Source organism: Labrus bergylta, chromosome 2, assembly GCF_963930695.1.
Source record: "Labrus bergylta chromosome 2, fLabBer1.1, whole genome shotgun sequence".
In the NCBI taxonomy this organism is placed as follows: Eukaryota; Metazoa; Chordata; class Actinopteri; order Labriformes; family Labridae; genus Labrus; species Labrus bergylta.
In genome coordinates, this window is record NC_089196.1 from 23,595,583 (window position 1) to 23,609,468 (window position 13,886).

The 13,886-nt window shown below is 39.1% G+C and overlaps 1 protein-coding gene across 1 annotated transcript in view; it reads left to right on the plus strand.

Moving 5' to 3' along the window:
• Window positions 1-11,103, plus strand: part of commd10 (COMM domain containing 10) — a 62,986-nt gene extending 51,883 nt beyond the window's left edge. The window contains exons 6-7 of the mRNA XM_020630517.3: window positions 10,449-10,508; window positions 10,786-11,103. Coding sequence (XP_020486173.1) covers window positions 10,449-10,508; window positions 10,786-10,824 — 99 coding nt within the window. The 3' untranslated portion in view covers window positions 10,825-11,103. The remainder of the gene's footprint in view (window positions 1-10,448; window positions 10,509-10,785) is intronic.
• Window positions 11,104-13,886: the final 2,783 nt, after the last annotated feature.

Sequence of the window (13,886 nt, forward strand, 5' to 3'; positions counted from 1 at the left end):
TGACAGCACTTATTTGTTGTAGTCGAAAGGCTTTTAGTGAATGGCTGACGTTTTGAGGTTCCATGTCTGTCACTGTGCGATACACAGAACTGTTGTGGATGTGGATACGGCTTCATGGTGCCCCTCTTTCAGCAGCGGTACACACTGCTTGTGTGGCTCCTATGGGCTGTTTTTCTACACGGCTTTGGGCTCAAAGGGTCATGGGAAGATTAAACATGGTTGTTTTTGAACTATTGATTTCCTTTTTGTTTTTGTTGACAGCACAGTGTAAAGCTTTGGGCTGTAGTGTTTGCTGAATCATTCCAAGAAACTGACACAGACGAGCTGAAGTGAAATGTTTTACTTAATAAAAAAAAATGCATATATATATATCACAGTTGTTAGACTTATCTGCAAGGGCGTCTCATGCCTTTATTTTAGAGATAGGACGATGGATAGAGTCAGGAAAAGAGAGGGAGTTGGGAATGATATGTGGTAAAGGAGCCACAAGCCAAACCCGAACCCAGGCCGCCTGCTGGGAGGACCACGCCTCTGCACCAACCACTAGCACACTGTCGCCCTTTTTTTTTTTTAAATTGTATAATCCAAATGGATACACAACCAATCATACTATGCTGTACATGATCTGACAAGTTGAATCGCTATTCTGGTTTGAAGGTTGAGTCATTACCACTTTAAAATCTCTAAAAATGACTTGACCTATTTTGTGGTTTGTTTAGTAGTGTATTATAATATCCCTTGATGTTAATTATGAACCTAAAGAGGCAGAAGTTTACTCAAGTAAAGTAATGGAAAAAGACAAAACACCCCTCAATACATGAAAGTGAGTGAGGGAAAAAGTCTATGAACGGCCTTCATTTGCTAACTGCTGTGTTATTTGAAGCTATTTCCTCTAGATGAAAAGACATAGTGTATCTGAACCAGAAATGATTTGCCTTAAATACATTACCCGGTCCATGAAAATCATTAAGTATGACAGGAAAGTCGAGTTCCATTAGGTACAGTATATGGTGATTGTAAGGGATAGTTGTTTTAAAGTGAAAAGAACAACTTCTATAATCCCCATACTTCTTCACAACATCATCTTTTTACATCTCATGTTGTTGTTTTGATAGACAGGCCCCTAGCATCAGAACTATTCATAGTTTGCATTCAATAAGCACAATGTTTTACACCATCTGGTTTCCGAATAAAGGTCAAGGTTTTCAAATTTTCCATTATGCTGACCATTTGTGGAAAAAGCGACCATGCAAAAGGCCGAGAAAATATATTCTCTTTGCTGCCTGGAGCTCCCACAGACCACAAAGGCTCTCTTCTTTTGATTGGAAAACTCTGGGTTTTGCTTCTGCTCTGTCCACCTACTCACCGTTTAATGCAGCAAGTCCATTCCAGTTTTTTGGGGACTGCAAAACATTTTTTAAAATAACAGAATAAATTCCCCGAGTGCTTTTTCTTTGTAGCTTTTCTGAGATTTAATTCTCATCACATGATCCGAGTTTGCCAGGTTTTACTGGAAACGTAGATTTCAATTTTTTCATCGGAGAGATAATCTGGATCTAGAAAGGTGAAAGGAAAGAGGGCTGAAAAAAAGCACCTCCAAAATAACCAAAGTAACGAAACTTCTGGAGAACTATAAAAGCAAACAGATCTTTTTTAACAGTTAAGTGACGTACAAACATACAGTAGGTTTAGATGTTTTATTAGAAGTTACACCTTTAAAAATTACACTATATACTAAACACAGCCATGCATATGAATACAAAGTACACATCATTCTGTTTAAATGCTAAAAGTCTCTTAAGTCTATTTTATAAGTACAGATTTAAACAGCAGCCATCAGCTAAAGTAAGACTCATCAGTGTGTCTGAGTTTGGGAAATGTATTGGTTCTAATAGATGATGTTAATGTGGATAATTTAAGGGTCAGTAGTCATCATATTGTAATTACCTCATTAAGCCATTCTCTTCTTGTTTGTAAACTGAAGTCAGAGGACATATTAGATCAATCACATATTGCATTAAGCTTGATTAGTGCACCATAATAATAAGAAAGCTATTAATTAAACTTAGTATAATGCTCAGAGCAGTCTTCTAGCCAGGATTCTCCAAAGATAAACCTTTGACCAGCCTCCATTTCCCATCTGCATTTCTCCTCTACCTCCTCCTCCTCAGTGAATCAGAGGGCTACAAACTCAATCATAACACTGCTGATGAGCTACAGACAGATGGACAGATTCACTCAAAGGATAAAAGAAAGAAGCAGCACACCTGTAGCATCGAAGCAAACAGCACAAAATCTTTATTGAGACACTAAGATGGTGTTTTGACAGCACAGCTGTCTTTGTCAGAATATCTTTTTTTAAGTGACAGACAGCTACGCAGCTGAACAAACACACACTAACACATGCGTCATAAAGCACCCAGAAAACACTCTTATATACAAGCAAAGGCTCCTTTTTGCTTTATGTCTCAAAGTGGTGTTCTTTTTTTACATCGTTGCCACTGATCGAATTTGCAGCAGAAAAGTAAATTATGGAAAGTATTTTCATCTCATCTAATTCCTGACTTTGAAAACAAATGTCCCTGATGATGAGATGCCAATTTATTCCACATAAATAACTGTTTGCGGAAAATATTACCCAGTGTCCTCATGCCAGTGTTTTATTTGTGCATGCCCAGTGAAAGACGGCGCTCATAAAATAACCCCTGCTGATCATCCTTCAGCATGATGGCAGAATGCAGCTCAGACAGTCAGTGAATATCAAGAAGGGTTCTGGCATGAAGACAGAAAGGTGTATGGGAAGAAAGGTTTGCAGACACACCTGAATTGTAAGCTTACTGACACACAGTAATGAAACATATTCTACGGTTTCTGTAAGCTGTCCGACAGAAACTGAGAAGAAGTCAAGCATGTAGACAAGTTGATCGACCTGATAGAGCGATAGGGCTAGCAGTCACTCAGTCGTCGTGTTTTGTAGAGATGTGTTGCCACATAAGAGTGTAGCTGCAAGGATCTTTTACTCATAATGTTTAGGATGTGTGATGTGGCTAAAAACAAAGATGGTGTGCTTTTAAATGTGTAAGTTGCATTAAAGCCGGAAAGGACAGTGTGTAGCTGTTGTGTTTGTGCGTATTTTGAGGGTTAGAGGGATAAAGGGTTGCCAAAATCCTGACAGCTCAGCCTCCTGTGCATTCCTCCTCTCTATCTGCCTCTTTGTCTTTCACTGTCAACATTTCTCTCTGTCAGGCAAAAGTCAGGGACTAGGCAGCGGCAGAGAGCTCCAATTGGACAAACTGTCAACGAGCTGCGAGTCACAGAAGACATATAATGAAGCCGAGCCACAGAGGACACATAATATACCGTATCCTCTCAGTGCAGAGGACTTGAGCTGGCAAAATTACAGTAACCCTCTCCTTTGATGCTGATTAAATGCTGTGCTGGTGTCATATTGTAGGACGGAGAAAAGCATTTTAGTCGAGTCGGGATGAGCTGCAGCACATTTTTGTGCGTTTGTGCAAGAATACTAATTGTGTTGGAATAAATAACATTAACATTTTAAATAGTCAGAACTGCATAATCCAGTGGATATAATGCATGTCTTGGAACATTAAGGCCATTTGTGTCTTTGTGTGTTCACATAAATACCTTTAAACACAAATGTGTTATATTGAGTAATTAACAATAGGATTTTGTGTTTTTCTCATAGTCAACATGTTTAATTTTTATACCTATTTATGTCTTGTGAAATTGTGCCATTATTTTCTCTGGATAAGGGACTAACCTGAGGCTTTGAAAAGCTCCACTTGAGCAGGTAGTTAAGAGAAACAGCTTGGTTACATATCCCACCTGAGATGTTTCTGGTATGGCTGGGTGCTCAATCAGACATTAGATACATAAAAAAGAGGCCTGTTATTGAGATTTAAAATGGTTTAAAGGCTTAATGCATGAACAGGATAGAAATGCTCCATGGAACAAAACTCGGGCAGAACAGAAAGGCCCAAAACGATTCAAATTTGACTCAGATCCAGAGGAATATTTGAGACCTCTTAATTAACCGATTAAAAGAAAATATGTATCATGTAAACAATTTTTACTGTAATAATGTCAGACTGCGCTTTTTCAGGCATTGCTTCCTTCTTGATCTAAACGCGTGGGGACAGATGTTCGTCCACTTCTGGTTTCTAAAATGAACTGAACTTTCATGGTAATTACACCTGCTGCCTCAAATACTTGGCTTAGAGATTTTGCTGCAGGGTTTGAGGCTGAAAGGTATCAATCGAGAAAGACAATGTAGGAAAACTATATAAGTCTATACACCAGTTAGTCGTACCATCATGCTTTTAGGTAAGGCTGTCATGATCTTGACATTTAAGGGCACACTCACACTAGGCAATCTATACCGTGCTCAAGCACGCTTCACCCTCAAAGTCCAGTCAGTAAAGCTGCAGTCTCGCTCTGTAGGTTGGTTATCCGATGAACGGACACGGACTCGACCGTGTGTCCCTTTTTTAAGTTTTTAGTCCACCTGTCTTATCTGAGCATCCTTCTGTTTAGTTTGTTAGTTTAGTTAGTTTGTTTAGTCTTTTTCTCAAACTAACAGGTCTTTCTGGATCCAGATTTTATCTCCTGACTGCTTCCTGTTATAAAACAAGTGTATGAAAGCAGGTGCTTGTATTTTGTTAGTTTAGGGCATTTAAAGGTCAATGCCACGTTCTTCTACAGAAAGACGACGTTAACAGCATCTATTCAAACGTACATGCATGCGAGAAGCAAGCTGGGGGAAAAACAAGATAGGCCGGTGAGAAAAAAAGAAGAAAAGTTAGTTTGAAGATAACGGAGACAATATTAAAAAAACCAGGATGATTCATTTTGATTATTAAAATAAAAAAACATGAAAAAAAAATAATGTTCTTTTACACTTTACTGTGGATCAGTATTTTGATGTTGAGACAATGACTTGTATACAGTAAGAGCATAAAACAGAATGAAAGCAGCAATTCCATTCTAAAATGCTAACAAAGAGCTATCTATGCATGTATAAAATAAAAGTCTCAAACTTCTAGCCCAGACTTCATGACACACAAAAGTTCACATATCTTTCAGTATTATGCAGAAGATTGATCGGCACTTGTTGTCGACACTTGAGTCTGATTTGCTTCACTTTGTGTCTGTCTGGCTCCCTCTTTACCGTGCATATTTTAAAATGACTTCACCCTGCAGACAGTTTCATGCTGACACTTTTTCTTTCCCTGTGAATTTATAGACAGCATTGATGTTATATTATGTTTGAAGATACATGACTGGATTGAGGACAAATTTTCTCTGTCAGTGAATTCTTCAGAGGTGATGCTTGATTTGCTTTTAGTTGTTTTGTTACAATGAATGCTCTCTGGGGATATCACAATGTTTCATTTCTCTTCTAAAGCCCTCATTTTTTGTCATGTTTCTCCTCTTTCCCCGGTTTGTTCTGTATTTTTCTTTGCCGCTTCTTACATCCATTTCTCACCTCCCCTCTCAGTTTTTGTTGATCGCTCTTTCTTGTCATATTTACGATACTCCCTTTTCCTTTGCCCTTCCTGACTTTCTATACGTGAAGAAGTAAACAATTTATTTTTTGGGTTGCACTAAGCAAAAAAAGCTGCTGTTTATTGCACTGATTCAAATAACTGACAGAGTGCCTATTTACTTCCAACCATTGGCGCCATTAAGACATGCTGGTGTTATGAGATACTTCTACTCAGTACACCTTGGTCTTATACAAACTAACATTACTGACACTACTAACCACTTGAAGGGATAAAAGCATCACTTGTTGAATGTGTCATTCTCTTTTCAACTGAAATCCAGGTAGTGCTCAGATGTTCCTGGAACAGAAAACTCCTGCAGCTTAAAATCATAAAATTGGTCTCCTCTTCGCATAAATGCAGCAGTTACAGGTTGTTCGTCTTGAATACACCAGGGGAGTTTCTCTCTGCACTTAAGGAAGTGTTGACTTTTACAGTTTTGCACCTCTTATTTGGGAGAAAAAAAATCAGTGCCATTTGGCATTTTCTGCTGAAGGTCTTTTTCTATCAATATGTTGGATGCAATCACTTCTGAGGTGTAGAAACACATCCCTATTACTAAGTGTAATGGAGCAAAGCTTCTAAACATAGAGACAGAGAGGTTTTCCAGATACTCATTTTGCATTCGGATTTAAACTTGTCCAGCATGAAGCATGGGGTGTTTAAAAAACCTTTTACACTGTACGTTGGTGTTGGGCATTGTAAAAGCACCAACTGATTTATCTTTCTATTAAATCATTTGAACACAGAGAATAAGAAAAGATTACTGCCTAATAGTACCAAGCTAGTTGCTCTATACCAACACACAATTTCGAAAGTGCAAAAAAGTTCATCAAGTTTTCACTTAAAACTGGCTCCATAATGCCCCACGTTAAAATGCCAAGTTTTTGCAGCAGAAATAAGCAATTAAAATATGGTTCCAGCCTCTAAAGTCACAAAAAAAGAGAGTGTCATAAGAGCTTATGCTTGTCAAATAAGACAGAAAGTAGAAAGTAGTAGAAATTCTCAAAGTACTGGATGAAGTAAAATGTCTTACTTGATAATGGCCATATATGAAAAGTCGGGGAACCATCAAAGTTCTGCGGCTCCTTTCCTGCATGTCATTTCCTTCATGTCATTCCCCACTCTCTCCCTAATTTCATATTGAATGAAGCCCATTCAATATGAGGCCCAAAAGAGAAATATTTAAAAAGTAGGTTACCTCAAGATCATGAATTTGTGCTCCAAATTACCTGAACCTTCATTTGAACCAGATTTAAAGATCTTTAACTCTAAACTAATGCCAACTGGCTGGCTGCAGTCCAGAAAAAGCCCAAAATATCCTCCAATCCAAATTGTCGATAGATAGAGATATGTCACTGTGTTAGTGGGGACTTTGAAGAGCCTGTGGCTTCAGATAAAAGTCAGGGGACCCATGCTATTAGGATTCATCGTTTTCTTCATCCTCTGGTCACTATAAAGGTCAAAACTCCCACGCTAATAATTGTTTAAATATTTCACACTGGGCCAAAGTATCAGAACCAAGCAGCAAACTGAGATAACCACAGTCCTACCATGCGAGTCAGGAATATCCACCTCTTGGTTTTAAAGTAAAACTAAGTCGTCCATATCCAATCCAAAGAGTAGGAGTTCACAGTTGAAGCAGCAAACCTTTATCACTTTTAGTTTTGGTTAATAACAAATTACAGTGGTTCGTTTTGTTTTTCAAGAAATAGAGATACATTTTTAGCTATGTTGTCATTATCTCCAATTTCATGAACATGAGCAGTTATTATTATCCATAGCGAAGAAGACTAGAGAATATAAAACCCTGGTTACAATAAATCAGATTTTTCAAATTGTGATTTCCCCAATGTGAGACTGAGGGCTTACGCTGTAATCCATATAGAACTTCTTTCACTTTTATCCCCTGATTAATTTCTTGGCTCATCAGTTAAATTATACCAGCAACCTTCTGGAAAGTTATTAGGCCTGCACCCTGGGCTGCATTAGAACATTTAGTCCCACTTTCTTGCAGCTTTTGAAGAAGTTTGGAAATATTTTCAAAGAATTCCAGTTGTAAGTTTATTTTTCCTTTGTAGTTTATTCTGTGTTATACATTTGATTCCCTCCCACAGTGTGTAACCTATATGGTGATGAAACACGAACATGAAGCTCATATGGAACGCCAGATGCAAGCGAATTAATGATTATCTTCATGGGTTAATCCTGTTTTCTGAATCTTGACACACTGGATTTTGGCACTAAGACAGATAAGAAGTGTGTGTGTGTTTGTGTGTATGTATTTGCATACTTGTAGTGGAGGGCTGTGATGATGAGGATGATACATCCTATCCCCATTAGTGTTAGCCTAGATCTGTCAGAGCCTTGGTGGGTTACTGCCTGGCAAAATCTCAGCCCTGAGGAACAATGGGAAGGGCTTTACACACACACACACACATTTATGCATATCTTCTCAAGACAAAACTGTTTCTCTGTAGCACACACACAAACCGTAGTGTACCTGGAAGTTCTCAACATCACACATTGTCGATCTGCACTTCTCACCAACCCAAAAACACACTTTCATCCTCAACTCCAAGTGTTAGCATCAAGGATGTTGACTTCAAGTTATTGTATCACACTTTTGATAGACATCTGATTCCTCAGACAGCATTTTTGATTGCCCCCTTGCTCACCTCTGGCAATAATAGAGAGAGTTCAGTGAGCAGTCAAGTATTTCTGTCTATTTCCCAACCCTGCTGACGTATAGTCATCGTGACCCAAGGCACACCAAAGACCATCAACCCAAATAAACTGATTATACAGCGCTGGTTCGCTCTCATTATAAGAGTGTTTTCCACTGTGCAGATCAATAGAAAACTGAGTTGTGAGAACTGAGAATCAGATCTGAGTGGTTGAAAGCAGCGGGAGTGTCATCATTCAGCTAATTTCACTGCATGCTCAGTTTTTCTTCCAAATCCAAACCTTGTTTATTGGGGAAATAATTCATGACCTTGTAGAACTACTTTGATGTGCATCTTTTTTTTTTTTTTAATCGTATCTCACATGGTAACAACACTTGTAACTTTATTTTATTACCTGCCTGCCCTCGCAGTGCTCCCCCTCTGCTGTAGCTAAACTCAAAGCTGTCCTACATTCTCCTCGTGTTGCGGCGCGGCTTTGATACGAGCTAACATCTTCCCTCTGTGCTCTGCTTTATGGACTTTAAACGTTGCTTCTAATTAATATCTCTGTCATTAATTTGCTCTGACACATGGCCTCCTTCACTCAACCACCCACCCAGCAAACCAACCAACCAGCTAGATTCAAGCCCCAGAGCGCCATGTAGTCTCTAAGCACCAAACTGCAGGGAGGGGAGCTACTGTTGTGTACCATCAGATATTTCATGTGGTTTTAGTGTGTTTCTATTTGTTTGTGTGAATTTACCCTCCATCTTTTCTTTCTTTCTGTCCTACTGTTCCCTCCTAGTTGGTGGCAGGGATAAGCTGCTATTATCAGCAGCCTTTCTTACAACACAAAGCGCACTTCTGTTGTATACAAGGCTGCCCTTTTCATTCTGTGTTACCTGGAAAGCACACATATCACAGCTATTTTCTCAGCGATTGGTGTGTTTCGCCATTATGTCAACATTCATAGGGACTGTATTGTGATGGTGGCAGTCCAGTGATGGTTGCCCTTGGTTTCTTTTGTTTGTCTACAGAGCGCCATGATAGTTTTCTTTTTTCCAGGAAAAAAACGGCTCAAGGATAATCATGTAATAATGTAATCATTAATAATGCATTGTTAAAAAGAAACTTTCTTCAAGAGTTGACACATCATGTATTATTGAACTGAAAACTAATGTAAAACATGAAAAAAAGTTGGAGCAGTGTTCACAAATCTTAATCAAACATCCCAGCTTCTGTAGGCACAAGATTCATATTCCATTAAATTAAAGATGGAGTGGGTTTGTTTACATTAACATGGATTTATTGCCTGACTTTATTACAGGGAATGTTTTTCCTGTCCCTTTTTATTCTATGTTGAAATAACTCTACTCTAGCAAGAATTTTAAAGATTAGGTTTCAAAGAGTACTTGAATTCGCTGCCCTCCAAATACTGTATGACTGTTCCCTGACCAAAGATTGTAGCAAACACCAAATAACATAATGGCAGTGCAGATTGGCCGGCAGCGACAGACTTCTTCTAACAGGTCAAGTTGTTTTGAAGCTGAGGTGCAGATAGTTTGGCTACCTCTGAAAGCCTCATGGACGATGAACACTTTAGAGTTTCCAAACCCAAAAGCAAGCTCAGCTGCCAAAAACAAGCTGCGCTGATGTTAGCAGCAGTTTGACTGTCAAACCCCTCCGTGTCTGTTCACTCAGAGGGAAACTGGTTTTTATAACATGTAATAACGTTTTCTCTATTTCATAACATTAATACATTACTTAAAAGAAGAAGAAGAAACTCGCCGTATTAATTGACTGGCTTTCATGTGTCAAAAAGCAGCATTATCAAATTAAGTATTGTGCGTCATCATTGTATTATTCATCACACATGATTGAACCATTCTCTTTTTATAAGTAAGCCAAACAGACAGTGATGGGCTTTCCCACTATGCGATCATGGACATCGAATGTTCCCGCAGAGTATTTTTAAACTCTCCTGATGGATACGACTGAGAGGATAGTTTGTACTGGCCGGAGAGCAGCAATAATTCATGACGTTTTTTATTGAAAGCACAATAAAACGACTCTTCAGCATGTGCTCTTACTGCTGCTTTTTGTCGTCTGCCCTGCTGATCTCATATTTCTGAACTGAATTTTGTCTTTTTTTTTTGTGTGTGTGTTCCAGTTTCTATCATGCCTCTCTAACCCGATCTATCTCTCTCTCTTCTCTTAGGTTCAGGAAAATGTCTTTGCTGATTTTAACCACCAGGAGCTACTTGAGTTCTACAACAAGGTCTGTTATTTTTTTCAAGTGTGTGTCTGTTTGTGTGCGTGTGTGTGTTTGCACGCACCTTCATGTCACATTGCGTACATGTCTCGGCGTTTTCATTGCCTATCTTTCTCGTTCCGTTTCATCCTGATTGGCAGACATTGCCTTACAAAACCAATGTGCATCCTGTCTGCGTCATTCTTTGATACAATTTGTCTATCTCTCTTATCTTTGTCTTTGTGTGTATTTCTTTGTGTACTCCCCCCTCAAACACTGAACCTTTGTCTGCCCTCTCTTTCAGCTTGAAGTTGTGCAAGGCCAGTTGGATTCCCTGACTTGATGCCTGCTGTTTTTTGTAGGACCACACACACACACTTCCACACACACAAGCTCACACATTGTTTTTGTTTTGTTTGTTTTTGTTGCTGACAGCTGAACCAGCTGTCAGAGATGTAATAATACAATATTAGATATGGCTTTTAAGAAAAGATGTACAAACTCTATTGATAATGTTCTTTTCTTTTTGTATCTTCTTTGAATCATGGCCTGTGCTTAACCTTACAAGGAGATTGTGTAAAAAAAAAAAGTCTTTTGTTAATAAAGATTGAACTCAAACTAGTTTCTATGTAAAATATATTTTTTTACACTGCTCAGTGTTTAACAGACTTGTAAAGTAGATAAAAGTGTTTTCACACTACAAGCTCGTTTGCTTTGTTCCCACACAGATGATGAAATGTCACATTGTTGCATTTTCTCCTTGGCTTATTTTGTGTTCACACTGCTATTTTGCAAATCGGCCCAAAGCACACACCAACGCAGTGCTGTCCTTACGCAGTTAAGTCACAGCCTCCTTTAACGGCCTTCATAGGTAAACCAATGTCAAACGTACTAGCCACTTGTCATTGTGGGACGCTGGATATCAAGTTAACATACCAGCAAAATGAATCGAGGGTCTATTGGAGCAGTGAAATCCAGAGGTTAACAAACCTGCAAGTCAGCGCATGAACGAGAAGGGCTCTCAATGATCTGCAGGAGTTTGGGTTCAACGTGCGACCATGTTAATTGGTGACTTTTAGCCGTCTGCCTCTGAGCTGTAGAAAATTCTTACATTCAGTATGTATCTGATGAGTTAAATTTGATTAATAATGAAAAACAAACAAAGAGTTATTTGTGAGTAATCTTGCTGTTTTCATGCAGCTGAAGGTCGCCAGCTGACATGATCACTCTTTAAACCGTATCACCTGTTAGCAGTGTCAACAGCAATATGTAAAGTTACGATACCAGCTTCTCAAAAGAAGAGGTTCTAGTGATGACCAGTAGCCTACATTATTCTGGACCTGTGATGCTCAGCTGATGTCGAACTGGCATGGAAAAGGTGAGTAACTTTAGCCAAGTTCAGAAAATTGTCATTTTGTGTTTAAACAAATAGATTTTGTAACTTAGAGTATGAACTATGAACTATTGTAGTTCACTAAATGTCATATTTCATTACATAGCATGAACTATGAGTCCATGCTATTTTAATCAAATGTGGAGTGGAGGTGAAATCCATCCAAGCTGTTGTTGTTTAGTGAAGGCTCATTATTTCTCATTAAGACAAAACTGCAGTTCTGCTTTAACAGATGGAAGTATTGAGATGCCCACACCGTGTGTGTGTATTTGTGTGTTTATGTAGACGTGCACTCACGCATGTGTCTGTGTAGATCGGTGCCTGAGTATGTTCTTGTTCATACATCTCTCCCTACGTTTGTGTGTGTGTCTGCGTGTGTGCGTCATTGAATTCAGGTATCCTCCTCCCCTACAGATTCATCAAATCCAGCCAAAGCGATGGCTCTGCTGGAAGTCTACTGATAAGATCTGCTATGTAATGCTATTTTTTTCATCAGATTGAAAAACTTAAAATAATTTATACTCCATAGATAAAAAAAAAAAATGCTCAGAAAGCCAATTATTTACCCGTTTGCTAACTTGTTTATCGACTTGTGAATCCTTCACTGTATATACATTCATGCTGTACATACATGGCAATACCTACTCACTTTAACCACTCCAAGGCAAGCTGGTTAAGACACATAAAGGTTAGATTTAATATAAACTGTAGCTTTAAAAATGAATTAAAAAAGAACTCCAAGAACCTGCAGGCCTTGCAGAGCACTAGTGTAGACCTTCATGCTTCCTGCATGAGTAATTTTGTCTGTATTCTTGACACTTACTACTGGCGAGCAGAAGTGGAACACACTGGAGACATTATGAGTCCCATCTTACCTGAGAACATCTCCGTATCCCATAACCACATGAGGTGGTGGAGGTCAGAGGTCGTCCTTTTACTACCCCTCTGCTTCACAGATCCAAGTAAGTGATAGGAGATGGATGCTTCAAAGTTCATACGCGATTAAAGACATTTTGTCTCCTGTACATGCAGACACTTTAATCTATTTCCTTAATGAACCCTGGGAGTTCTTCACAAACTAAGTTTTCATTTGAAAAACACTGTCTCTCAGTCAACAGAGTCATTGCTAACAGCTTTCCCGTGTGGTTCTGTTACTTTTTATGTCTCACCGTAGCAGGTGGCAAGCTGTGTTAATAGGATAATTGGCTTGTTGAGAGGACAGGAAAACACAAATACACAAACGTAACAACAAACTCACTCACACTTCCTTCCTTGTTAAACAGATGAATTCACCACTGGTTTAACTGTGGGAACCTACTCACAGCTGGCACTCTCAGAGATACTTAAAAATATCCTAATGTTCCACGGAAACGAGAACAGCAGACTCTTTCTCTTCCTCCTACGATCAAAGCACACATTAAGACAAAAGCATTCAAAAGCATTGAAACACTTGGTGCGTCACATAGCATAGTGCGCCCTATGTTCAGAGGCTTGAGCCCTCATCGCAGCGGCCATGGGTTCAAATCCGACCTTGGGCCTGTGCTGCATCCCCCACTCTCTCCTCCTAACATTTTGTCTCTCTTCAGCTGTCCTATCAAAATAAGGAATAAAGACCCCCAAAAAGAACACATAAAAAGTATTGAAACACTTTCACACACTAGGTTTGTAAAACTAAATTGGAAAATAACACATTTGGTAACAAACGTGTCCCAAAAAAAAAACAGCCTGAATCATTTTGGTCCTGCGTATTGTTATTGTTTTTTTCTTACTCCAATTGAGAATTTTTGCCACCGTGTGAAAATGCCTGCAGCCGGAGGGAGCTCCGTGTTCCACAGCATGGAGAACAGATGGCTAGGCCGTGCAGAGATGGCCGCCTTGAAAAAAAAACCCGAAAAAGAGACTCACACTGAGATCTGCAGAACACAGGACACACACAGTCCCGATGAGAGTGATATGAGGAGTGTGAGTGTGTGTATTTGTGAGTGGTGAGCTGTGTCTCTTGGTGTACTTGT